This window comes from Geotrypetes seraphini, chromosome 1 (assembly GCF_902459505.1).
Source record: "Geotrypetes seraphini chromosome 1, aGeoSer1.1, whole genome shotgun sequence".
NCBI classification, from domain to species: Eukaryota; Metazoa; Chordata; class Amphibia; order Gymnophiona; family Dermophiidae; genus Geotrypetes; species Geotrypetes seraphini.
Genome location: NC_047084.1, coordinates 286451519 through 286479468, shown reverse-complemented (window position 1 = coordinate 286479468; position 27950 = coordinate 286451519). Strand labels below are relative to the sequence as shown.

The 27950-nt window shown below is 43.3% G+C and overlaps 1 protein-coding gene across 1 annotated transcript in view; it reads left to right on the top strand.

Moving 5' to 3' along the window:
* GFRA4 (GDNF family receptor alpha 4) overlaps positions 1 to 27950 on the top strand; it is a 368472-nt gene that overhangs the window by 287220 nt on the left and 53302 nt on the right. The window contains exon 4 of the mRNA XM_033953199.1: positions 15292 to 15637. Within this exon, the coding sequence (XP_033809090.1) occupies positions 15292 to 15637 (346 nt within the window). The remainder of the gene's footprint in view (positions 1 to 15291; positions 15638 to 27950) is intronic.

Here is a 27950-nt window from a genome sequence, read left to right as displayed (position 1 = left end):
AGGAGGAAGTGGGCTTTTCTCCTGCTGTTTTCTCATCTGGAAGCACGGCGGGGTTCCGGGGATGTGGGAGGGGGCCCCAGGAATGTTGGAGGCATGTGGGAGGGAGGGCCCATCGGGGGCCCATCAGCTGAGATGCCAGGAATCCCCAAAACCAGCTCAGCTGATGGGGATTCCTTCTGCCACAATCAGCTGATGGGAAGCCTATGGGGTTCATAATCGAAAGAGAAAAACGTCCAAAAACCGGCCTAAGTCGGCACTTGGACGAACATTTCTCAAAAACGTCCAAGCGCCGATAATAAAATTGGGTTTTAGACGTATTTAAAAACGCTCAACATCCAAAGCTAAATGGGGCTTTCAGGAGGCATGTCGAGGGAAGGAGTTGGTCGGGACGTGGGCCGGCTTAGACTTAGTCGTACAGCATGTATAACCCAAAGTTTAACAACAGAGCCTAGACGGAACTTGGACGTTGTGACTTAGACCATGTAAAACATGGTCTAAGTCACAAAAATCCATCTAAACTCACCAGATAAGCACAGAAAACACATTACACAGACCCCCACACACTACCCCAGTGATCACCAACCCCCCCCCCCCAGCCCCCATAAAAATTTTATTCACAACTTTAAATTTCAGCCTCCAGACAATCATCACCTGACCGCCTGGCATAGGAAAGCCTAGTCGTCCATCCCAGAGACAGCTTAAGTCGTCTTGGGGGTGGGTTAGGGACCCATAGAGAGGAGGACCCATGCCCATAAGCCCCTGTAATCACTGCATTGATACATAAACATGTGCACTGCCCTATACACCCCCCAAACCCTTTTTTACTGGCATATAAGTGGCTCCTGCAGCCATAAGGGCTATTGGGGTGGTAGATAAGTGGGTCTAGGGGATTCTGGAGGTGGTTTGGGGAGCTCACCATAACCTATAAGGGAGCTGTAGGGAGGAGAAGACATGGCACCCTTTTTGTGAAGTCCACAGCAGTGCCTTGTAAGGTACCCCACTATTTAGGTGGCATGTCTGGGTGTGCAGTCCATCACTTTGCAGACCTCTCTCACGTCTAACAGGGCTTGTTCTAGGCGTTTTGGACTTGAACGGAAAGTTGGACGGAAATGTGGTATAAAGATAGACGATTTAGTGGCTTGGACGATCAGATTGGCAGGACGTATAATTAGACGATTTTCGAAAGTAAAAAAAAGTTGGGCGTATCTTTCGAAAATGTGTCTTAGGCTCTTTTTAACTTTGGATGACTTGTGAGATGGACGTAAGCGGATTTAGACGTCCCTTTCGATTATGCCCCTGCACGTGTTTATGTTTTTTTCGCTTTTTAGGTGATAGGAGGGGGTCGTGACCGCTGGGGGAGTAAGGGGGGTCCAGTTGTCTTCTTGTCAGTTTGGGCATTTTTGTGGAACATAGATGCAACTCACACAGGTCTAACTGCCAGTGTCTAAGTTCCTCTAGGAAAGCTTTGATTATGGCTGCAGTACATCCAGGTTGAAGCCCGCCTGATTCCCTCCCATAACACACCTCCCAACATGCTCCTTTGATCTCTGGACGCATAGCAGCTTAGAAGTGCTGCTGCATGTCCAGAAAGTAGGTTTTGATTAGTGGCACTTGGATGTCCCTGCTATTAGGACGTCCAAGTGCTGACTTAGGCTGGTTTTTGGCATTTTAAACTTTTGATTATGAGCCCCATAGTTGGTACAGTTACGAGTGTGCGAGTTGCACACTCAGTGGCATTATGAGACATAGGTGCGCAGCCTGCTGTGCAGGAATGCACATGTACACAGGGGTACACAGGGGTACACAGGGGTGTACATGTGGTTGGGGCATGGGCAGGTTCCACATTTACACACAGAATGTACAGAATACTGTAAGTCACCAAAATATAAGTTGGGCTTGCTATGCTATGCCATGGTGTTCCATTTACACCTGCTACTGACATACTCCCCCTTTTATAAAACGGTAGCGTGGTTTTTAGCACCGGCCATGTCAGTAACAGCTCCAATGCTCATAGGAATTCTATGAGCATCGGAGCTGTTACCGCTGCAATCAGCACTAAAAACCATGCTACGTATTGGGGCGAGGGGCGGTCTGCCCCAGGCACCATCTTGGTGGAGGCACCGGCACCCATCCTCCTCTCCGCACCCCTCCCCCCACCGCGTGCGTGCACCTCTTTCCCTCCCCCCGCACCTCCTTAACGTTCCTGGCCCGAGCAGCAATCCCAGTCTGCTGCTCACGCTAGTGTCAGCTCGTCCTCTGATGTCACTTCCTGGACCCACGTCTAGGAAGTGACGTCAGAGGAAGAGCCGTAGCTGGCGCGAGCAGAAGACTGGGGTTGTTGCTCACACCAAGAACGTTACAGAGGTACAGGGGAGGGGAAGGGTTTCGTGCGCATGTGCAGTGGGAGGGGAAGGAGCAGATGGGGTAGGGGGCAGAGAAGAGATCGATAGAGGGGTGCCAGTGCCCCGGGCACCTCTCACCCTCGCTACATCACTGGCACTATGGTTTTATAAAGGGGAGGGGGGATAATGTAATGAATGTACCTAAATATTGGTGTGTACATTCTGCTAGTATTCTGTAACGGGAATCTGGATGTCCAGATGCCATTATACCTCAGAGATGATCTGAGGGAGGGGAGGGGCAGAATTCATGCCTCCCAGTGTTTTTGTGAGGGGGACCACTTTATTCCCTACTACACACCAGTGGTATGTGCTTTTATGCAAGTATGCCCTGGGGCAATTTTTATAAATACTTCTTGATCTTCCGAAAATCATTATAAACTTACTCCCATAATGCAGAATGTAGTAGAGCAGTGTTCTTCAACCACCGGTCCATGGACCAGTGCCGGTCCACAGAAATTTCCTGCCAGTCCATAGGGCCAGCATGTGCATCAGGCCCAAAACAGTATTCTTCAACCGCCGGTTCGCAGTGCGATTGATGCAGGTTATCTTCTGGCCAGCTACCTCTTCCTCACTGACTCAGTGCACAAAGCCATGGGCAGCAGCTCCTACATCAAGTTTCAAGTTTATTAAAATATTTGTTTGACCGCTTAATCTAATTTCTAAGTGGTTAACATAATAAAGTTACATAAAAACAAGTAAAACAGTTACATTGAGACGTATATTGAGACAGGGAAAACAAGTGACTTTCACAGACATATGGCAACAAAGGGACGGATGGGGAAGAACTACAATTGATATAGGATAGGCAAAACAAAAATGGCTAAAACAATAGGTTAAGTAAAAAAAATTATTAATAAAAATTAAGATTTAATTATAAACTTGGCCCTTAAAAGGGCATTTTAACTAAAAGCGTCTCGGAATAAAAAAGTCTTTAATCCTGTTTTAAATTGTTTTATATCTGATTCGTTACGAAGATATATAGGCAATAAATTCCAGAGAGAAGGAGCAGTAACAGCAAAATTGTTGGTGCGTAAAGTATTAATTGATTTTAAAGAAGGTATTACTAAAAGATTTTGAGAAGTTGAGCGGAGGGATTTTGACGTAACATACGGGATTAAAAGGCTATTAATAAAATCAGGTTGGTTATTCAGTCTGGTTGTAAATGTTAAAAGTGAAATTTTATCATTAATCCTGTGTTCGATTGGCAACCATGGGCAGCGGCTCCTACATGCATCTTGTGCCTGAACTGGAAGCCTTCTCTCTGATGTCGCAACATCAGAGGGAAGACTTCCAGATGGCCCACGACTTAGCTCAGTGTTCTTCAATCGCCGGTCCGCAGACCGATGCCGGTCCACAAAATAATTCTTTTATTTCTGCTGGTCCATAGGTGTAAAAAGGTTGAAGAGCACTCTAGTAGAGTACAATATCTTCTATTAGAAAAAAAAAACACCAACTGAAATTAGTGGGAGGCTATGTAGTAGCAAATCAGAAAATAACAAAAAAAGACAATTTGGTCCGTCTAGCTGGCTTGGCTATTTCTCACTGCTGCCCACACTTCTAAAGATATATCACAGCTAGCACTTGTAGAATATTGCTTCTTAACCAGGTCATTTGTACTAGACATCTTGAGATTGCCTGCAGTAAATGGGAAAAGAAATGGACAACACTTCTGAACTGCACTGTTGTGCCTTTATTATTACTGAAAATTAAGACTGATTATTAAAAATGATCTCAGAACCTTTTTAAACTAGACTAAAACTTAATTTTATAGACCGGGTCTTCAGCCAAAAAGGTACTTGACTCGGTTTACCTTAATGTAAGTATAGTACATAAATATAGAAGAAGAAATGTAATCTAGAATGGCTTACTGCCTGTTTTACAAAGCCGCGCGGCAACAGCCCCGAAGCCCTTTAAATCTCCATGGGCTTCAAGGCCGTTACCACATGGCTTTGTAAAACAGGCCCCTAGTTTCCAAAGTGCTCAGTAAACAAGAAAGTTTTCAGCTCTTTCCGAAATAAAATGAAGGGGCCTAGACTTCTAAGTGAAAGCGTTAACTCATTCCAGAGCTCAGTTAGTTTGAAAATGAAAGAGTGGCTGAATCTCTTGAAAGTTCTGTTTTTACCCCTAAGGGAAGAAAATGTAAGTTTTAATTTATTTGAACTCCTAGCGAGATGAAATCTGTGTACATTCCAATCTAAAGGAACCAAAGGAATAAAAATGCCAAAGAGAATTTTAAATGCAATACAAACGCACTTAAATTGAATTCTAAGATACACTGGCAGCCAATGTAACTCCTTGAGCATATTTATTTTTTTCAATATGTTAGTTTCCTCTGCTCTTTTATACTTCCGGGTTCTTTAGAACCAGAATTGGGATTTGCCACTGTGATCTCTCATTCATAGCTATTTGGGGATTTTTTTTTGATTGCATATGTCCTCTTCTCTCCCTCCCCAGTATACCTAGTCTACTCACTATAGCGCCAGTCTTGGGCCAAGGGCTTTGCACCAGGGCTCTTTCCAGAACCTTACAGTTCGGAACCTCTCGGAAAATCTGGACCTCCTAGCCCTGCCTAGTTACGCCCCCCCCCCCCCCGCCCCCCGCTGTCTGCTCTTGCCGGGCAGGGAGGAAGTCCGCGCATGTGTGGATGCTACGTGATGATGTCAAACACGCAGGCGTATGATGTCATCGTGTGACGGACATGCACCCACGGACTTCCTCCCTGCCCAACACAGCTTTCCAAAACCCAGACAAAGTGCTGGGTTTTGAAAAGCCGTCCAGACCCTCAAAAGGAGGACATATCCGGGGAAATCCAGACATCTGGTAAACCCTAGGTAAAGGTATTTCTAACATTTTGAACCATGGCTTCATTGTGCCTTACAATTTAGTACTTCAAAAGCACGCAGACACCCCCAAATATGAATTATGTGGTCATGTAACTAGTTATTACATTATATTACATTAGTGATTTCTATTCCGCGGATTACATATGGTATGTCAGGACATTAGAAGTACAGAGGTGCATTATAATTATACTTTTTGGTGGGTAAATGTGCGTACCACATATAAGTATGAAAGAATGATGGCGGAACGTTTGGGGACTAGTAAGTCCTTTAATGATGTATGGAGTCCATTGACTACTTCTGTTGCATTACAGTAAGGGTCATTTTTCTTCCCTTTTCATTAGATTTCTTTACACATCCAGGGAAGATGGGTGGGTGGGGGAAGGGAAATGTATGTTGAGGAGTTAAATTATTTAATTATAATATTGAAATCACATCATATGTATTATTGTATTAACTAGTCTTTAAGCCCGTAACATTAACGGGTGCTAGAATATATGTCTGCCTTTCTTTCTGTCTCTCTCCCTGCCCCTGTGTCTTTGTTCCTTTCTTTCTGTCTCCCTCCCTACTTCCCTGTGCAGAAGCCGAAGCAGCATTCCCTCCCCCCACTGCTGACCCCTAGTGGTATTCTCGGGGTACTATCGCTAGAGTGTCGGTCTTCCATATAAGGGCAATTTGCTTTGTTTCACTCTGCTGTCATTTGTTCCAAGACTAGAGGAGTTCTTGGAATCTACCCTGTTCAAGGCCTGAACCTATTAGACACTGGGCACGCAGGCTGATTCTGAGAGGGAGGAAAAAGACAAGTTTCCCTCTACATTTTCTCCTTTTATCTATTCTGGTACAATGTTTGTTCCTCCCTGGCTAGTTAAATATGAGAAGCCAGCTAGAAAATTCCTTCTAAGCTATGCATCTATACAGTACAGGGACTGGGAATATCCACAGCTGCCATATGAAACAGACCAAATCCTTAAATCGTAGATCCCTTTTAACTTAGCAGCCATCACTATAAGGCAGAAGTGACAAATATAGCAGCTTTAGGATACCTTATTTGTGAAGACAAAAAAAAGAGACACATGACCCCTCCCACAGCCCTGCTCACAATCTACCATTTCTTTGGTCCCCCTTCCCATCCTTTGTATCCTCTTAGTGCTTCTCTCTCTCCCCCCCTTCTCTCTCTCCTTCCAACCCTCCTCTCCTGTGAGTGCTTCTTTCTTTCTCTCTCTCTCTCTCTCTCTCTCTCCTTCCAACCCCCCACATGGGTGCCCTTCTCGCTCCTTCCAACCTTCTCTCTTGCTGTTTCTGTCTCTCCCCTTCATTCAGCACTCTCCTCCCCTCCATTCTCCCTCCCATTCAACACTGTCTTACTCCATGCTTTTTTCTCTAGCACTCTCTCCATAATGCTTCTCCTGTCTTCCTCCATCCCTCCCTCCATGCTGTTTCTCCCTCCCTCTTTCCCTCCATCTATGTTGTTTATCAAGCCCACCCTCCCTCCCTCTATGCTGTTTCTCCAGTCCTACCTCCCTCCCTCTTTCTCTCCATCCATACTGTTTCTCCAGCCCTTTCCATGATGCTTCTCCCTCTTTCTCTTCCTCCATCCATGATTTTTCTCCAGCCCTATCTCCATGTTGTTTTTCCCCTTTCCTTCCTCTCCCCTCCCTCCCTTCATGCTGTTTCTCCAGTCCCCTCTCCTCCTGCCCTCTCTCCTCTTATGCTGCTCTCTAGATCCTGACTCCCCCACCTATCTCTTCCCCAGCTGTTCATTGTAATTGAATCTTCAAACAGCTGGCATTAGCAATGAGGTAAGCCTGCTGCCACTGACCTGCCCTGGAAGCTGCCTCTCTTCAAGTCACACCTAAGTGGGAACAGGAAGTCGCTGCAGAGAGGCGGCAGCAGGCTTACCTTGTTGCTAATGCCGGCTGCCTAAAGATTCAATTACAGTGGCTGGGCCTGGGGATGAGGTAAGTGGGGAAGTCAGGAGAGCCTTCTAAACCCGGACAGACACCCCCATTTTTTGAAAAGCCATCCAGGTACCCAGACAATCTTCAAAAAAAGGACATGTCTGGGTTTTCTCAGACATCTGGTAACCCTATAGCAGGGCTGCCCAAGTCCGGTCCTCGAGATCTACTGGCAGGCCAGGTTTTCAGGATATCCACAATGAATATGCATGAGAGAGATTTGCCTGCACTGCCTTCTTGCATGCATGTCCATTGTGGATATCCTGAAAACCTGGCTTGCCAGTAGATCTCGAGGACCGGACTTGGGCAGCCCTGCCCTATAGCAACCAATGCTTATTTTTATCTATAGCTATTTTGGCACCTAAAATCTTTTCTTTTTCTAATGAAGCAGTAACATTGTGCTTTGTATATCAAGATACCAACATCTGCAAGAAGTCAAGAGCACTATAACATGTTTATTGAAATACCAGTTTCCAGACTCACATTACATCAGTTAGGAAAGCTCTTCATTAGTTACCAGTGTAATATAAGATTCAGTTTAATATTTTATGTTTGACGTTCAAGACAATGAATAATATAAGACCAAATTATTCAAGAGGCTTCTTCTATTGCTATGCCCTTACTCGAGTTCTTAGGTCTCATGAAACATATTTACTGACATTGACTACTGATAGGAATTATCGGTTTTCCTGTTCATTTAAAAAGAGCCCTTTTTCTATAGTACCTGTTTTATGGAATCAGTTGCTCTACCCCAGTAGTTCCCAACCCTGTCCTGGAGGACCACCAGGCCAATCGGGTTTTCAGGCTAGCCCTAATGAATATGCATGAGAGAGATTTGCATATAATGGAAGTGACAGGCTTGCAAATCCGCTCCATGCATAATCATTAGGGCTAGCCTGAAAACCCGATTGGCCTGGTGGTCCTCCAGGACAGGGTTGGGAACCACTGCTCTAGAATATTAGTGGAACCTCAAAATATGGCTTTCCAAGAAGGCCTCTGAGGCCTAGTATAGAAGAAGCACGAGTGGGCGGAATTTTACTTTTTTCATTGTAATCACAGCATTTATTGGGCAGTATGTGAAAGATTCTACTAGGTTTAGAGCAGGGATCTCAAAGTCCCTCCTTAAGGGCCGCAATCCAGTCGGGTTTTCAGGATTTCCCCAATGAATATGCATGAGATCTATGTGCATGCACTGCTTTCAATGCATATTCATTGGGGAAATCCTGAAAACCCGACTGGATTGCGGCCCTCAAGGAGGGACTTTGAGATCCCTGGTTTAGAGGCAGTGCTATTAAGTGGGCGCCTTCATTTATGCACCCCAAGGCTCTGTGGTAGGAGCCTGTTCTATAATGGTTCCGTTATAAAATTCTAGAGTTAGGCACTCACACATACACCAGCCATAGAGCTGATATAAACGGGGGTATGTAAATGGGACAGGGACATGCCTAACTTACAGTATTCTGTTTCATGCATATGTGGAAGTCACCCCTGTGTCCCACCCATGCTCTGCCCATGTGTTCATCCCATTGTAAATACTAGGGTTACCTAGGGTTACCAGATTTTCCGTCTGGAAAATCCGGAACCGTTGACCCGTCTCCAGACTCGCCCAGCTCCACCCATCCCCACCCGTCATGCCCCGGTTCTGACCCATCATGCTCCTGATCCCGCCCTAGTCCCGCCCCCTGCTCTCATCAGGCATGACATCCACGCATGCGCGGATACGATGCAATGACATCATGCGTGGATGCCTTCCTACCAGAAGGAAAGCTTTTCATAACCCTGACAAAATGCCGGGTTTTGGAAAGCCGTCCACACCCCCGGACATGTCCTCAAAAGGAGCACATGTCCGAGGAAATCCGGACATCTGGCCCCGCTCCATTCTACCCCATTCCCAGCCTGATCTGCTCCCAGCCCTGCCCCCACACAAACCTCGTGTCTCCTTTCCTGAATTCAGGGCCGTGTCTGGAGGGCCTCTTTGCGTGCGTGGATGTAGATGCGATGACGTCACTCACATGCGTGTAACCTCATCACATCAATGGCCGTGCATGCACAGAAGCCCTCCAGACACGGCTCTGAGCTCGGGGGTCTTCCAAAACCCAGACTAATTGCTGAGTTTCAGAAATTCCTCCGGGTCCCCGGACAGTCCTGTGAAAAGAGGACTTGTCCAGGTTTTCCCAGACATCTGGTAACCCTATGCAAGTTAAGCAGGTATTTGCGGAATAATTCTGAGGCACACTGGGTATGTGCACAATATGTATGTTAAGTGTATGCTAAACATTTACAGCTAGGTTAAAGAATTATCCTTCTATCATCTCTACAAAAGTAGTATATTGTGACTTTTTTTTAATGCCATCCTGAGTTTTCTTCACCAGACCTAAGTGTTTGGAAGTGAAGAGAGTGAGAAAATGAGTGACCAAAGGAGCCAATGGCCTCCCAGATAAGTTGTTCCGAATCTAAGACTTCCTCCCCCCACCCAACACACTTCTTAACATTACTTTGCACACACATCTGCCCTACACATTCTGCTTTGGGTGACCTATTGTCTATAGCGGGGGTATCAAACCTTTTGGCTTCCCTGGGCCGCATTGGCCGAAAAAAAATTTTCTGCGGCTGCGCAAACGCTGCAGCAAGACAGAGGAGGGAGCTGGCAAGACGGTAAACACCCGGGGACAGCAGAGGAAAACACTGCATCACCCTCGACCAGGGCCGCACAAAATACTTCACGGGGACACATGCGGCCCTTGGGCCACAGGTTGGACACCCCAGGGGTAAGCAAGTTTCACTTTTTGGCCTTCAATCTTACCCTTTCACATGGGACACCCTTGGTGTCTCTGCAAATCGTGGCACTTGATATGCTGCGGTTACGAGAGAACAAACCCCAACGTAGCTGCAGAAGGTTTGAAAGGTAAAGAATACCATTTAGGTTTTATTGCCAGTTTCATATTTTGTGACCTCTAACGCTGGGAGCAGTTAAGGCCTGCTTGATGTGTAACGCTGTGACACATTTTTCCTGGATGTATACTCTGTTATCATAGCCTCTCAGACAATGCATGTAGTCCTGAAGGCTGAAGGAGAATTTGTTTGATGGATGGCATATTAAGAGAAAGGATGCCCCTGTTTCCTCAGGTCAGTCCATGACTTTGGTTGTTGCTTTCAAGAAGCTTTGTTATCGCAGTTCTCAACATCAAGAGAGTTCTGATCCCATATACAGTGTAGTACATTATAATTAAGAAGTGCAGCACAACAAAGAAAAATGGGGAGACCCAATAATCCACAGTGAAAACAATCCGCCGATGAAAACAAAAACAAAAAACTGTGGATACAGATGTTCTGGAGATAATTTATTAAACATTGACATATAAAAACATGAAAATTAAATGAAAAAAGTACAATGATAAAAAATACAGTGGTAAAAGTCCAACCGGACCCTACACGGTCCGTGTTTCGGCGAACACGCCTTCCTCAGGGGTCCAATAGTTAGCAACCTCACATATAAAGAATTGGACTGAAAACAGTCTATTGTCTTTAAACATGTGAGCAAAGAACACCGCAGACAAGCTGAAGTTCACACATCAAAGATCTTTATATTTATTTATTTACTATAATGTTACATACTTCAAACAAATGAAATAAATAGAAATTACAGTCCATATCAAGGAGAGGAGACAGCAGTAATGTTATTATACAAACATTAAAATTAAAAGAAATAAGCCCACCCTTATTTTCTTCAACCACTTATATCAACTACCATTTACCCCTGCTTGTGTGGCATTAGGCTATGTAGTGATCGAAAGAAAAAAACAGACCTTTGCACATTTTTGCACTATATGGTGGGTGTATGAGGAGATTCACATTTCCTGCACAGCTAAGTCCATGTGAAGTTACCTTGTGCTGTATTTGACATCTAGCAAGGTCTCTGTTTGAAAGGAAACATCTAAACTTAAAAATGAAGTGGCCAGAAGTTATGGTAAAAGCAGATATTGTAGCTGGTTTTAAGAAAGATTTGGACAAATTCCTGGAGGAAAAGTCCATAATCTGTTATTAAGACATGGGGGAAGTGTCTGCTTGCCCTGGATCGGTAGCATGGAATGTTGCTACTCTTTGGGTTTTGACCAGGTATTAGTGTTCTGGATTGGCTACCATGAGAATGGGCTACTGGGCATGATGGACCATTGGTCTGACCCAGTTAGGCTATTCTTATGTTATGTTCTCATCTGTAGGGGCATTTGTTTTCACTTCTTATTTTAATGTATTTTTTTTCTGGGAACTTATCAGTGTTTTTTATAATGGGAACAAAAATGGAAGAGAATTAATGTGTGTGGGATGAGGGGGTAACTAATTTCTTCAGCTAAATAATTCAATTCACTTCAAACAGACATAGGAGAACTCACGCACCATTCACACACCCTCCAACCAAAAACGGCAAAAGAAAAAAACTGTTCGACAACCTCCTAGCCATTCGAGCTGCAACACTCGACCCCCAACTCTACAACCAATTGACATCGACCACAGACTGCAAAACCTTCAAAAAGAAATAAAAACCCTTCTATTCAAAAGACACATAAAACCGAATTAACACAATCAGAACTGTCCCAAGCATCACCTGCAACTACTCCATATGTACTTCTGATGTCATGACAATTCAGACATAATTTATGTTATGTTATGTTTGGAATATAAGAAAATTTTCACTGCCTGTTTCTATTCTGACCATTTATTCCGTTTCATGGTCATTACAAAAAATATTTTTTTACATGGGGGGGTCAAAAAATGATGGGCCCCGGGTGCCACATACCCTAGGTACGCCACTGCTTCTGAGGTCGTAGCTAGTGTTTCTCCATTCAAGGTGTATGTTCTGCATGGATTTCTGCTGCCGAGATGCATCACCTTATACTTCTATGCGTTGAAGCCCAGCTGCCATGTTGAGGATCAGTTTTCCAACTTGATCAGATCCTGCGCCATACCATCCGTGAGATCGCTTTCACCTACTATATTACACAGTTTGGCGTCGTCGGCAAACAGCGCTACTTTTCCCTGAAGCCCTTGGGTCAAGTCCCTTATGAATATGTTAAAAAGGGATGGTCCCAGGACTGAGCCCTGCAGCACTCCACTAGTTACCTCCGATGTCTTAGAGAGGGTGCCATTGACCACCACCCTCTGAAGTCTTCCACTCAGCTAATCATTGACCCATGCCGTTAGTTTCTCACCTAACCCCATCGATTTCATCTTGTTTAATAGTCTACGGTGTGGGACACTGTCAAACACTTTACTGAAATCCAAGTACACTATGTCCAGAGACTCTCCCGAGTCCAGCTTTCCTGTCACCCAGTCAAAGAAGCTGATAAGATTGGATTGGCATGACCTGCCCCTAGTGAATACATGTTGACAGGGATCCCTCAGATTCCCCTCATCCAATATCGTGTCTAATTTCCCTTTAAGTAGAGTTTCCATGAGTTTACAAACTATTGATGTGAGACTTACTGGGGCAAGGCTGGAAGCGGAACAGAGCAGGGCTGGAGGCAGACTGGGGTAGGGTGGAGTGGAACAGGGCGTGGCCATGGTAACCCTAGTTCCTAAACCATTATAGAATACTAGCACAAACCCCCTCTTTTACTAAGGTGCGCTAACTGATTAGCTCTAATCAAATTAGCGCATGCTAAATGCTAACAAGTCCATAGACTAACATGCAAGCGTTAGCGATTAGCGCATGCTAATTGGTTAGCACACCTTAGTAAAAGAGGGCCAAAGTGTTGCTACACTGAAATTTAGGTACACCCATTTTTGCCATGATAGTGTTCTAAATCTTATGTCCATCACTTGGCGACATGCACCCGTATTCTGCTAACATTTACACCCTTTCGCAATTATTCGCCAAGTGACTTTGGTGTAGGGTTGCCAGCTTTTCCAATTGGAAAATCTGGACCCCTACACCCGCCCCCCCTCCAGGCCCGCCCAGTTCCGCCCTGTAATGCCCTAATCCCCCCCAGTCCCGCCCTAGCCCCAGCCCCCACTGCCTGCGCATGCGCAGATTTCCTCCCTGTCCCACGTGATTAGAGGAGGCTTTTCAAAAGCCAGACAAAATCCCGGGTTTTGAAAAGCTGTCCGTACCCCCGGACATGTCCTCAAAGGAGGATATATTTGGCAAAATACGCATGTCTGGCAACCCTACTTTGGTGCGCACGTTATGGAATAGTGCCTAATGCTTACATGCATAACTGCTAGTATTCTGTAAATTACCGTCAAGAGGTGGATAATGTCTATGGGCTCCTTTTACAAAGGCACGCTGACGGTTTAAAGCGTGTAATACCGTGCGCTAAACCGCTGGCCACGCTAGCCGCTGCCGCCTCCTCTTAAGCAGGCAGCAGTTTTAGGCCAGCGTGGGGGTTAACGCGTGATGAAAAGTCACGCGCATTAACCCCGCTAGCGCGGTTTGATAAAAGAAGCCTTATATGTTATTTAGTGCAACTAATTGTCCTTGTGTTAATCTGAGAACAAAGTATTCCTTGGGAGCATTTATCTTTGCTGCTCTCTTAATTTGCATGCTGAGCTTTTAGGCTGACGATCTAGGCACCAGTCCTTAAGAGTCAGGTTTTTAGATCTTCCAAAACGAAAAGCCTCCAATACCAATTCCCTAAATTTAGGATTCTAAGAAATGGGTGGATCCACGGTCTGGGAGTGAAGTTTAGAGTTTAGCACTTATCAGTAGCTTATATAAATTTAGGTGCCTCAGTTTAAAGCGCTTAAAGTTAAAATTAAGTGCCTCAAATCAGCTGAAAAGAGATTCTTTTTTTTTTTTTTTCAAAAATATTTTTATTAAAATTTAAATAAATCAATATAATGAAGTAACAAAAATATACTAACACAATCTAAAGTTAAGAATCAAGGTTGTCATAACACACACATACACACACACACAAAAAAATTACAGACCTTTACTCCTTCATATTCAATAAACAGTTCCAAATCTTTTTATATTTTTTGATATTGCCATACATAGGGCCTCTTTTACGAAACCGTTTAGCGTGGGCTGCTGCGGTAACATCTCCGAAGCCCATAGAGATTTAAAGGGCTTCGGGGCTGTTGACGTGCGGCTTTCTAAAGCAGACCTTTAATTGCACATATTTTTTCATATTTGCTATATAAACATGCCATATTACACCAAATGTTATATTCCAATTTAGAGAAGTCTTTCCAATTAGATAAAATTGTTTTGATTGCAATCAGTGTTAAATTCTTAAGTAACAGTTTTTTTTTATAAGTACTTAATGTCAATTAAAGACCATATTCTCCCAAAATAATTATTGAATAAGTCAATAGTTCTCTTACAGAAAGTAAATTTGACATTGTTAACCAAATCTTACTCCAATACGATGCAACATATGGACATTTAAATAGCATATGTTCTAAAGTTCCAATTCCAATTTTACAAGACCAAAAAAACTTCCCTTTAGAATTATCTATTTTAAATAATTTAACTGGAGTCCAAAATGCCTTATGAATCACAAAGAAGGAAGATTGCATTAGATTTGCTGAATGTAATGATGACATAGCTTATTGCCAAACTAGTTTCCATTGGGTTTCATCCAATTTAATATCTAGGTCAGATTCCCAAATGCCTTGAATCCCCCTTGGCATCTCACAAATATTTAATTTAAACCGTTTGTACCATTTAGCAGCAGCTCCTCTACAGTTCACTAAAGAAGAGCCAATTGAAACTATGTCTGGTCGACAATCTTGAATCTTATTTTGCGAATGAGCAGATTTTTAACTTAGGGGCCTAACTTAGGATCCTAAATCAGAAAACTCAGCAGTCTTTCTACATAAACTTAAATCTATTCATCTATAGGCTCTTTGAAGCTCCTGGTTACAATATTCATAGAGTCTATCTCAGGAACCCTAATAATTATTTGGCTACATAGATGACTACAATATATTTAAAGTAATGACCATTGGCATCTTCTTGGTCTGGATGACGAATTGCTATTTATTGCTTTGCAAGTTTTTGGTCTCTTTCCAAGGAAAGGGAAGATTCCCAAAGTTTGGATCTTCAGTACTAATCTGAAATAATATTCTGCTGGTTTGATATCTCTGCAGGTTTGGAGAATGAAGTCACCCAGGTAAACCGCTGCCTGGATGCAGCAAAGGCCTGCAACGTGGATGGCACCTGCCAGAAGCTGCGCACAGAATACGTCAACTTCTGCCTCCGACGGAACCCTCGAACGGACACCTGCAACCGCTCTAAGTGCCACAAGGCTCTGCGGAAGTTTTTTGATCGTGTGCCACTGCAGTTCACCCATGAGCTGCTTTTCTGTCCATGTGATGACATGGCATGTACAGAACGACGGAGACAAACCATTGTCCCGATCTGCTCATATGAGACCAAGGAAAAACCCAACTGCCTAACCTCTCTGGATACTTGCATGAAGAACTTTGTGTGCAGGTAATTTCATTCTACAGCAACAAATACCTGAAGGAGAATGGGAAGCCAGCTCTATGAATTTCTCAGCTTGCTGAATTTTTTCTAAAAATAAAGCTTAATAAACAAATTGTAGGTGACATTTTTTTTTTACTGAACCAACTTAATATGCCTATGACTAGCTTTCAGAGGTATTTCCCAAACTGTGAGTCACAACCCCAAATAGGGTCACAAAACCTGTATTTGAGGTCATGACCTGAATGAGTTCCCCATTGGTGCCAAAAAATTGGTAAGCACTGATAAATGCCCTATATCAATTCTCATTTTAGGCTGAGTAATGAAAGAAGCTTCATTTTTTGAGAGCTCACCTACAAATTGTTTGCTGACCTTTGTTTCTACGTGGCAATATTAGAAGGGTTACGCTTGTAAATTAGTATGCACATATAAGTAACTTAGAGAACAGGTGGTATTTATATGTACATACCACATTACACACAGATTGAAAGTGGACACATTCAGAAGACAGACCCTGAAATTATGGGGGTACTTTTATAAATATTCTAAGATTTACACACCCATTACTCATGTAAATAAATTTTAAAATTCTGTCTCAGTGCTGTTCTGTAAATACACGCTTATGTTATATAGGGGGCCACTTTATAAATCAACAGTAAAAAAGTGGCTTTCAGCGCACCCTTATGAGTATTTCCCATGCACTAAGGCCAGCGCCTCTCATCCTCTCCACACCCTTTCCCCTGCGTACCTTTTGAAATGTTTGCCAGCGCGAGCAGCATCCTCAACCTGCTGCTCGCACTGGCCTTGGCTCCCTTCTGACATCACTTCCTGGTCACACGACCAGAACGTTACGTCAGAAAGGAGCTGAGGCAGGTGAGAGCAGCAGGAAGAAGATGCACCTAACACCGGTGAATGTTTCAAGAGGTACGCGGGGGACGGTGTGCACTAGCGGCTGGGAAGAGCAGGGGGTGGGTGCATGGCACAGCAATGCCAGGCACCACCGCCATGGGTGCCAGCCTCCCTAGCTGTGCCATTGACTCCCTCTATTCCCCCCCCCCCAAACACCCCACCTGTGATCCACTATATCCCCATTTCTTTGAAGGCCCACCTCCTGCAGGACCAGGTGAGGCACTGGTGATAAAGAGCACAAAAATGCCAGTACAGAATCTGTCCATCTAGGAAACTGAAGGAAGGCCAGACTGGTGATTTGACACGCCTTTATCACTGGTGCCCTAGGCCGGCGCCTCACATGTTCCACAGGTTGAGCTCGCCTTGTGCAGAATAGAACTTAGGCAGAATTTTAACATTTACAAGTGTGTAAGAGCACATACACAAGTAAAAACAATTATTCTAAACATTTATGACCGGAATGAGCACATAAATATTAGCACCTGTATAATGGAATTGCCCCTTAAGGTGGCAGTTCCATAAGTAACATAGTAACATAGTAGATGACGGCAGATAAAGACCCAAATGTTCATCCAGTCTGCCCAACCTGATTCGATTTAAATTTTTTTAATTTTTTCTTCTTAGCTATTTCTGGGCAAGAATCCAAAGCTCTACCCAGTACTGTGCTTGGGTTCCTACTGCCGAAATCTCCGTTAAAACCTACTCCAGCCCATCTACACCCTCCCGGCCATTGAAACCCTCCCCAGCCCATCCTCCACCAAATGGCCATATACAGACACAGACCAAATGGCCACCAAAGTGGCCACCAAGTGGGCGCCTCCTTGTAGGCACTCTGATGCCTTGTGGAAAAACGACATTGGGGGTGCCCAGATTCCATTATAGAATACTAGAGTAATCCAACATTGATGAATCATACATAGAATGAAACAGATTAGGACTTGTATACCGCCTTTTTGCAGTTTGTTTGTTTTTTACAATCACACTCAAAGCGGTTTACATACAGGTATTTCAAGCATTTTCCCTATCTGTTCCGGTGGGCTCACAATCTATCTAATGTACCTGGGGCAGTGGAGAATTAAGAGACTTCCTAGGGTCACGAGGAGCAGCACAGAGTTTGAACCCACAACCTCAGGGTACTGAGGCTATAGCTCTAACCACTACACTACACTATATAGGTGCCCGCAATTACACTAGTGACAATTTTCAGTCCACTAGCTAAGTAACTGCATAAAATTAGAACAGCAAAATGTCCTAAATTTATGGAGCAAGTTAACCAGTTACTAGTCGGGATATTGATCAGTGCATGGTTAACTTCTGGGTCAGCTGTCATACCTAGATATCCAGTGCTGGGAGCTTTGCATGATCCGGCATTGAATAACTGGGGCTAGTCCAGCCCGCGGCTTACCAGCCACTTACTACCACGGGCTGAGTATCGACCCCATTAATACTAAATGGAGAGTCAATTTAGTACAAAAGGCCTATTTAAATGTGATCTTGGCAAAGGAGAGTGAACATGACAAAGGCCATATTCAGTAAAGTGGCAAAGTTATTCGAAAATTATTTTTTGGTCGGCCAAATATTCAGTGGAATTGAATACAGAGATCTGGTTAACTCTAGTAGAGTTCTCCGATTAGATTTACGCAGGTAATGCTGTTCAACTGAACTCGCAACTTCACTCCCGGAACACCCCAAACTCTGACAGTTTAATTTTCTTGTCAATGAGTTGCCTCGTCAAACCAGCTAGCGGGACAGAGTTTTTAAATGCAAAGCTTTTTTTTTCTGGGTAACTTAGCCAGACGAATCTTTTGAATGTTATCCTTAATATGTTTAACATTAGAAGCACTGTGAAGACAGAAAAGGTTGTTTCAACAAAACAGTAAGCAAACCCAGGGCATCTACTGAAGCTGTCAGCTCCTGCCAAACGCTATTTCATTCTAACAAGGATCAATGCAAAGGATAGCTTGCAGGAGTGAGACCTTCAGAAGCCATTGATCAGAAACCTGATAGTTTGTGGAGAAATTCTATAATAGAAACAGAATGTCAGGTTGAGTTATTACAGAAAATTCTATCACAATGCCCCAGCTAGGAACAGAGCAAAAGCCACAAGGTCAACGCATTGAACGCTATCTACAGCAAGTACCAGCTCTACCAGAGCACATGTTGATACAGCAGCTGTGTAGCCCATGTGCTTTATACACTAGAAAGAGCTGGAATTGAAGAGATGGCTGTAACTGTTCCCCATGAAAAACCGAGTGGAACAAAGAAAAATGGAATATCATCTGTACTGCTCACACCATAAGGCTATGTGGAAAGAAGAACAAGGCTCTGCAGCTGTCTCATTTTAAACAAACTAGATAGGTGAAGAGGAACAGAAAGCTGTGGTGCAACTCCACTTAGGGTTCTTCAGCTTGGAAAAGAGATTGACGTCTACAAAATCCTGAGGAGGTGGATAGATTTTTCCCTCTGTCAAAAATTACAAAGACTAGGGGACACTCGATGAAGTTACAGGGAAATACTCTTGAAACCAATAGGAGGAAATTTTTTTTTCTCACTCAGAGAATAGTTAAGCTCTGGAACACATTGCCAGAGGTTGTGGTATGAGCGTATAGCGTAGCTGTTTTTAAGCAAGGGTTGGACAAGCTCCTGGAGGAAAAGTCCATAGTCTGTTAGTGAGAAAGACATGGGGGAAGCACTGTTTGACCTGTATCGGTAGCATAGAATATCGCTACTCCTTGGGTTTTGACCAGGTACTAGTGACCTGGATTGGCCACCGTGAGAACGGGCTACTGGGCTTGAAGGACCATTGGTCTGACCCAGTAAGGCTATTCTATGTTCTAGTTGCCAGATTAGAAGCACAAGCAACTACAGTATGACAGATGGTGTGGCAGGATGGCAGATGGTGTGGCTCATTCAGCATCTAGAAAAGGGTATCACAAACTAGTGTGTCGCATGAGATTTCAGGTGTGCTTCAAGATGCCAGGGAGGTGGAGATGCGGTGACCAACCGCCTACAGGATGTGCCCCTCACAGCGAGAGCAGCATCCTGTAGGCCAGGGGTAGGGAACTCCGGTCCTCGAGAGCCATAATCCAGTCAGGTTTTCAGGATTTCCCCAATGAATATGCATTGAAAGCAGTGCATGCAAATAGATCTCATGCATATTCATTGGGAAAATCCTGAAAACCCGACTGGAATACGGCTCTCGAGGACCGGAGTTCCCTACCCCTGCTGTAGGCAGTCAGCCTCCACCAGCGCCTCTCCTCTTCTTTTTCAGCACCCCCTACTGGCAGCTCAGGGCCCCGTCTGGAGGGCACCCGCGCATGCGCGTGACATCATCACAGTGACATCTGCGCACTTCCGGGTGCCCTCAAGCCGCGGCCACCAGTTTAGTGTGCCGCGGCTCGTAAAGTTTGCGAGACACTGATCTAGAAGAGTAATCTGTTTGTTTTTCCAGCTCTATGCAAAAGGTCTATAATTCATTTCAGTATAGAGGAAAATGTCATCTCTCCTTTGCAAAATAATCCATACCACTTCACCATTTCCCCCATAATCCCAGCATTTCTCTAGCTGTAATATAACGTGGAACTGTTCCTCATCGGGGGGGGGGGGAGAGGGGAGTCTACAACAAGTTCCCTTCGCTTAGGCACCCTGGTAATGCAGGGTGAGAGCCTAATTCAAATCCCACTACAGTTTCTTGTGATTGTGAGAAAGTCACTTAACCCCGTATTGCCTCAGGTACAATTTTAGATAGTGAGCCCTCCAGGGACAGAAAAATACCTACTGTATCTGAATATACACTACGTTTCATAGATTTCAGGTGTGCAGGTGGCATATAAGAAATTAAAATTAAAAAAGGCTTAAACCCACTATTAGCATATATATGGCAGCTCTAAGGTACATGGGGTGCTATACATAAGAAGCACATGGGCAACTTCTACATAAGAACACAAGAATCAGACCAATGGACCATCTAGCCCAGTATCTTGTGTACACAGAGAGCAAACCAGGTCACAAGTACCTGGCAAAACCCTAATTCTACTTGAAGCTCCTACTGTTAAACAAATACTGCTCATGGAATATCGTTCCTCAGTTTTTTATGATGCTGGTCCTGTGTGGTGGAACTCTCTACCAACTGAGTTAAGACTACCCATGCCTCTTTCAGAAAGTTATTGAAAGCCCATGATTTCAGGAAGGCCTTTAGTGGTGTCTTATAAGAAAGGACTGCTGATGAAAGTATTTCAGTATACGTATAATATGTCCTGTAGGAAAGAAATGATGCAGATATTGCAGTCCCTTGAAGAGATTTTTATTGGATTGCTTGTGTTTGTTTTATTATTTACTAGTTGATGCCCCGGCGTTGCATGGGTATTTAATTATAGCAATAACACTGTAAATGGATTCAAATAAAGATACTTTATAGTGGTGAATGAAATTATTGTTTTACAGCTTAATAAAAAGTACAATATTCAAATTATAATGTGAAATATTTGACAAAATGAATACAATACAACTAACGCAAAACGTGATTATAAACAACATTTTTAGTTTCACCTCCAGGAGCAAGAACATATAAATTGTTGGGTGAATCCACCCTTGAGCAAGCAACATAGAGTTGTGGGCCAAGAGACCCCCAGAACATATCACCCCAGGTAGTGAGGGATCTGCATACCAAGTTTCGTTCAAATCGGTCAAGCCGTTTTTGAATTACTGTGAGAATGGCAGCTTTTTACATTTTTTCCATTGACATGAATGGGTAATATCTGATTTTCTGTTTGTAGCTCTGCCCACGTGTGCAGGTGGGCCGCGAGACCCCCAGAACATATCACCCCAGGTAGTGAGGGATCAGCATAACAAGTTTCGTTCAAATCGGTCAAGCCGTTTTTGAATTACTGTGAGAATGGCAGCTTTTTACGTTTTTTCCATTGACATGAATGGGTGAAATCTGATTTTCTGTTTGTAGCTCCGCCAACGTGTGCAGGTGGGCCGCAAGACCCCCAGAACAAATCACCCCAGGTAGTGAGGGATCTGCATACCAAGTTTCGCTCAAATCGGTCAAGCCGTTTTTGAATTACTGTGAGAATGGCAGCTTTTTACGTTTTTTCCATTGACATGAATGGGTGATATCTGATTTTCTGTTTGTAGCTCCGCCCACGTGTGCAGGTGGGCCGCGAGACCCCCAGAACATATCACCCCAGGTAGTGAGGGATCAGCATACCAAGTTTCGTTCAAATCGGTCAAGCCGTTTTTGAATTACTGTGAGAATGGCAGCTTTTTACGTTTTTTCCATTGACATGAATGGGTGAAATCTGATTTTCTGTTTGTAGCTCCGCCCACATGTGCAGGTGGGCCGCGAGACCCCCAGAACATATCACCCCAGGTAGTGAGGGATCTGCATACCAAGTTTCGTTCAAATCGGTCAAGCCGTTTTTGAATTACAGTGAGAATGGCAGCTTTTTACGTTTTTTCCATTGACATGAATGGGTGAAATCTGATTTTCTGTTTGTAGCTCCGCCAACGTGTGCAGGTGGGCCGCAACACCCCCAGAACAAATCACCCCAGGTAGTGAGGGATCTGCATACCAAGTTTCGTTCAAATCGGTCAAGCCGTTTTTGAATTACAGTGAGAATGGCAGCTTTTTACATTTTTTCCATTGACATGAATGGGTGAAATCTGATTATCTGTTTGTAGCTCCGCCCACGTGTGCAGGTGGGCCGCGAGACCCACAGAACATATCACCCCAGGTAGTGAGGGATCTGCATACCAAGTTTCGTTCAAATCGGTCAAGCCGTTTTTGAATTACTGTGAGAATGGCAGCTTTTTACATTTTTTCCATTGACATGAATGGGTGAAATCTGATTTTCTGTTTGTAGCTCCGCCCACGTGTGCAGGTGGGCCGCGAGACCCCCAGAACATATCACCCCAGGTAGTGAGGGATTTGCATACCAAGTTTCGTTCAAATCGGTCAAGTCGTTTTTGAATTACTGTGAGAATGGCAGCTTTTTACATTTTTTCCATTGACATGAATGGGTGAAATCTGATTTTCTGTTTGTAGCTCCGCCCACGTGTGCAGGTGGGCCGCGAGACCCCCAGAACATATCACCCCAGGTAGTGAGGGATCTGCATACCAAGTTTCGTTCAAATCGGTCAAGCCGTTTTTGAATTACTGTGAGAATGGCAGCTTTTTACATTTTTTCCATTGACATGAATGGGTGAAATCTGATTTTATGTTTGTAGCTCCGCCCACGTGAGCAGGTGGGCCGCGAGACCCCCAGAACATATCATCCCAGGTAGTGAGGGATCTGCATACCAAGTTTCGTTCAAATCGGTCAAGCCGTTTTTGCGTGATCGCGGCACATACACACATACATACACACATACATACACACATACATACCTCCGATTTTATATATATATAGATTAATTCATTTTATTGTTTGTATTTTTATTTGTAACCCATCTAGAATTTTAAAATAGCGTGGGTTATGAATCTTTTAAATACATAATTCAACTGCAAACCTAATGAGATAAGGCGCCATATATAAAGCAGAGGTGAACAGCCCAGGTTCCTCAGGGATACAGTCTGATTCACAATGCAAACTATGGGGCTCAAAATCGAAACTTAAACACATCTAAAAACCCGCCCAGGTCATCCAAGTGCCAAAATCCTACTGTACTGCCATATAGGTGGCACCTGTAGCCACAAGGACTGTTGGGGTTGTAGGCAGGTGGGTATAGTGTGTTTTGGATATGTTTGTGGGGGGGGGGATCACCATATCCTATAAGAGAATTCTGGTGAGATGTTTATGTGGCATACTTTTTGTAAAGTTCACAGCAGTGCCCTGTAAGGTGTCCCACTGTTCTCTTGCTATGTCTGGGTGGCCAGTCCATCACAATGCTGGCCTCTCCCATGCCTAAATTGTTTTGTTCTAGGCGTTTGGGACTTAGATGAATTTTTGGTTGAAAATGTGGTATAAAGATAGATAGACGTACTGGCGGTCTGGACAATCAATGGTCTAGACGTCCAGATAGATGATTTTCGGTAAAAAAATATTCTAGAAATATTTTTTGAGAATGGACAATTTTCCACTGCCAACTTTGGACGTCAATCACCATACGTCTGAATCGGACTTAGACATTTCTTTTGATTATGCCCCTGTACGCTAGTGAAGGTAGTTCTCAGAACAAGGGGAATCATATGAGAAAAGCACAAAGGGCTAGTCTATATACAGTATGGCACCCCAAAAAAAACATCCAGAGAAAAAGAGAATTTAGATTAATAAAGGAACTGGTGATTGAGGTGTAATACTCAAAAAACAAAGAACATACACCAACATAAATATTTATGATGATATAACATATTAATTAAATGTGCTCAGAGGAAATTTTAAAAGTTTATGAGCCCATTCTGTGAGTCACACCCACCATAAAATATCTCATCGCTCTCAATCATAGCACATTGACAAAAAGTACAGTATGCACACAAAAAGTTTTATATATATATACTGTATATATAGGCACTTATCTCAATATAAACTTGCAAATATCTTCACTGGAGTGTGTCAAAGTTCTTATATATGTCAGGGTTCTGACACGTTTCATGTTAGCTGCCTTAGAGAACCCGTTGTACACCGTACAACACTCTTACTGAATAACGATCTCTGTAAACTGGCTTAGGAGTTTCTCATGTTGGTTCAAAAAGACATGAGAATCTCCTAAGCTAGTTTACAGAGATCGTTATTCAGTAAGAGTATTGTACAGTCTACAATGGATTCTCTGAGGCAGCTAACGCGAAACACATCAGAACCCTGACATATACAAGAACTCCGATACACTCCATTGAAGTTTATACTGAGATAAGTGCCTTTATTTATATATTTTTAAAAAATGTTTCGTTCATTCTTTTTTGTCAATGTGCTAAAATTGAGAGCGATGAGATACCATATGGTGGGCGCGACTCACACAACGGTCTCATAACGTTTAAAGATTCCTCTGAGCACATTTAATTGATATAATATATATCATCATAAATATTTATGGTGGTGTATGTTCTTTGTTTTTTGAGTGTTACAGGCCCCAAAAAATTAACACTGATTAGAAGGGTGCTTAGCGCGATTCTATAAAATTTACACGCACCTTATAGAGTTGCGCTAACCACCAGTGCGCATCACAATTTTTAGGCGCATCCATTTAAGCCAAAGAAAGCCAGTCCTAAATCCCCATGCCTAACTTGTACACACATAAGGCGCATTCTATAACAGTGCGCATAAATTATAGGAGCACCCATGATCTGCCCATGCTTCTGCCCTGGTCATGCCCCCTTTTCAGATTTGTGCCCTAGAACTGATGTGCAGCACTTTATAGAAAAGGTACAAAGAAGGGCAATGAAAATGATAAAAGGGATGGGACGACTTCCCTATAAGGAAAGGCTAAAGCAGCTAGGGCTCTTCAGCTTGGAGAAGAGATGGCTCAAGGGTGATATAATAGAGGTCTATAAAATACTGAGTGGTGTAGAAAGAGTAGATATGAATCACTTGTTCGCTCTTTCCAAAAATAAGGGTCTAGACTAGGGGGCATGTGATGAAGATACTAATTAGTAGATTTAAAACAAACTGGAGAAAATATTTCTTTATACAACATGTAATTAAACTCTGGAATTTGTTGCCAGAGAATGTGGTAAAATCAGTTAGCTTAGCAGGGTTTAAAAAAGGCTTGGATAATTTCCTAAAAGAGAAGTCCATAGGCCATTATTGAGATGCCTTGGGGAAATCCATTGCTTATTCCTAGGATAAACAGCATAAAATCTGTTTTACTACTTGGGAAGTAGCTAGGTATTTGGGACCTGGGGTGGGCACTGTTGGAAACAGGATACTGGTCTTGATGGGCCTTCGGTCTTCTTCGATTCTTCCTGGCTGGAGCTAATCTCTAGTCCTACCTTCCAAGGCTTATATGGGGTATTACCATACCTCTCTGAAGGGAATATTCCTGCCTTTCCTTCCTGACCTGGAACAAAACTCCTGTTTTGTGGATAAGGGAAGTCTTCTGGACTGCTCCTCGTGTGCCTGCCTCCCTTGGCACATTCCGAAAATCAATTAAAACCGTTCTATTTGACAAATTCATCGCCTAAACAGATGGCCTTCACTCACTATGATATATTTTCCCCTTTGCAAACCTGATGTAATTTCTCATGTAACTTCTATTTCTTATGTAACATTTCTCTTCTTGCTTTCTGTAATTCACTGATTGGCCAGCCTTCTTTCAATGTGAACCGCCTAGAAGTCATTTAACTATGGCGGTATAGAAAAATAAAGTTATTATTATTATTAGAGTCAGCTGGGGTTAATTTATTCACCTGCAGTCCCCCTGCTTGAGGCTTACCTGACTGCAGAGCTGTGGCTAACTCCACCCCTCTCTGAGTTGATCTTATGTTTCTCTATAGCTCTGGGAAAGGAGTAATAGGGGATAGACTGTGTTTTCTGTGCCCTCCCTGCCTGAATTTCTGGCTGTGACATCACCTGCCTTTTCTCCCTTCTTTCCTGCTGTACTAAACTAATACTTTTAGCAGGGTGTACAGGCTTTATCTTAGGGATTGCAGGTTTGAGAGCTGTACTGTTGACTGGGCTAGCAATCTTATTAGCTGTGACAGGAGCTTTCCTGTCACAATATGGATATTATTTCATATCATTTGGATATAGTGATATAGCGCAGGTCGCTTTACTATTTTATTGTTTGTAATGGTCATGGAATGTGTAATGTTTTATGTATGTATCTGCTGTGACTGACCCGCCTTGGAAAAGGTGGGATACAAAAAAAAAACAAAAACTATAAAAACAGATAAACTAACAAAAAATTTTGTGGTAAATTACAAGAACAGAAATTATAAAACATACCCTCCCCTTTTACTAAATTGCGAGTTCCTATGAGCGTCAGGAACAGTGCGCAGCATTCAGCATGGCTCCCTGTGCTAAAAAAAAACGCTATAGTGGTTTAGTAAAAGGGGAGGGGATAGATATTACACACATTGAAATGACATCTTGGTTTCATGTGCTTTGGATTCCCTCTGCTCTGCTTGTCTCAGATCAAGATGATCATTTACTGACAGTAATGCGTGCTGTGTGTCGTTTGCTGCGGGGTCCAGTTTTATGCATTTCGCCCCGCCATAAATAATATGCAATTACCTGTTAGTAAATGACCACACAAAATGTGTGTACAAATATGCCTAATTTATATTCTTTGCAGAGCTGTGCAAGTAATATATTACTGAGTTACATCTTATGGTTTATTTTAATTCAATATGCCATTTTTCCTGAGGAGATAATAAAGCAGTGAACATTAGACAACAAATCTAATCTGAGAGGAAAGAATGCAAATTGTCAAATGAAAGGAAATAAATGGAAGGAAAGGGTAAGAAAAGTAATAGCAGCAGTAATATAACATGGAACCGGCCTAAATGGCCTCCAAACTTCTGCCCTATGCCCCGAATTAACCGCTTCGATTGCAAGTAGAAAACTGATTACATGTGCCCTCAGGACGCGTCCTACACCTTTAGATTGCTCGGAAAAGATCTTACACTACCTACCCCACCTCCGGAACAAAACTACCCTTATAAGATCATTGGTCTACTAAACTTCAGGAAGGCAATAAAAACTCACCTCTTTCCTTGATCCTCTACGAGAGTGCACCAACCCAAATGTCTAACCGTGCCAGGTTTTGCCATACAATATTTTGCCACACTTTGTCACACTTTACTATGCTATACGTCATATCTTCCACGCTATATTTGCCATACTATGGGCTCCTTTTACTAAGGTGCGTTAGGGCCTTAACGCACGGAATAACGCCAGCATTGAGCTGGCATTATTTTAGAAGCGTACCACGCGGTGTAGCATGCGGTAATTTCGTGCGCGCGCTAAAAACGCTAGCACACCTTAGTAAAAGGAGCCCTATGTCTACTGTGCTTCGATTTCTCACGCTATGTCTGCTATTCCATGTCTACCATGCTAGGTTTAATTATACAATGCTTGCCATGTCATGTAATACTAGCTTAGCCATGCTTGTAATACTATCCCCCCTCTAGATGATAATGGACGCCTTAGCGTTTAGGGTGCGCTAAAATGGCTAGCGCACCCTAAACGCACTATGTTTGCCATGCTGTGTTTTGCCATACTATGCTCACCATTCTCTGTCTCACCATACCATACTATGCTCTACTATGCTTTGTTGATTAAGTTTTGCCATCTTTGTCAGACAGTGTCCTGCCATGTCATGTTTGCCACCACCTCTCCAATCTGCTGACCACGACGCCCAACTACAAAACATTCAGGAAAGAACTGAAAACCATACTATTCAAGAAATTTGTCAAATGATCTAACCAAACCGTATTCCCAGATCCCAACACATACTACAGCTATCAAACTTG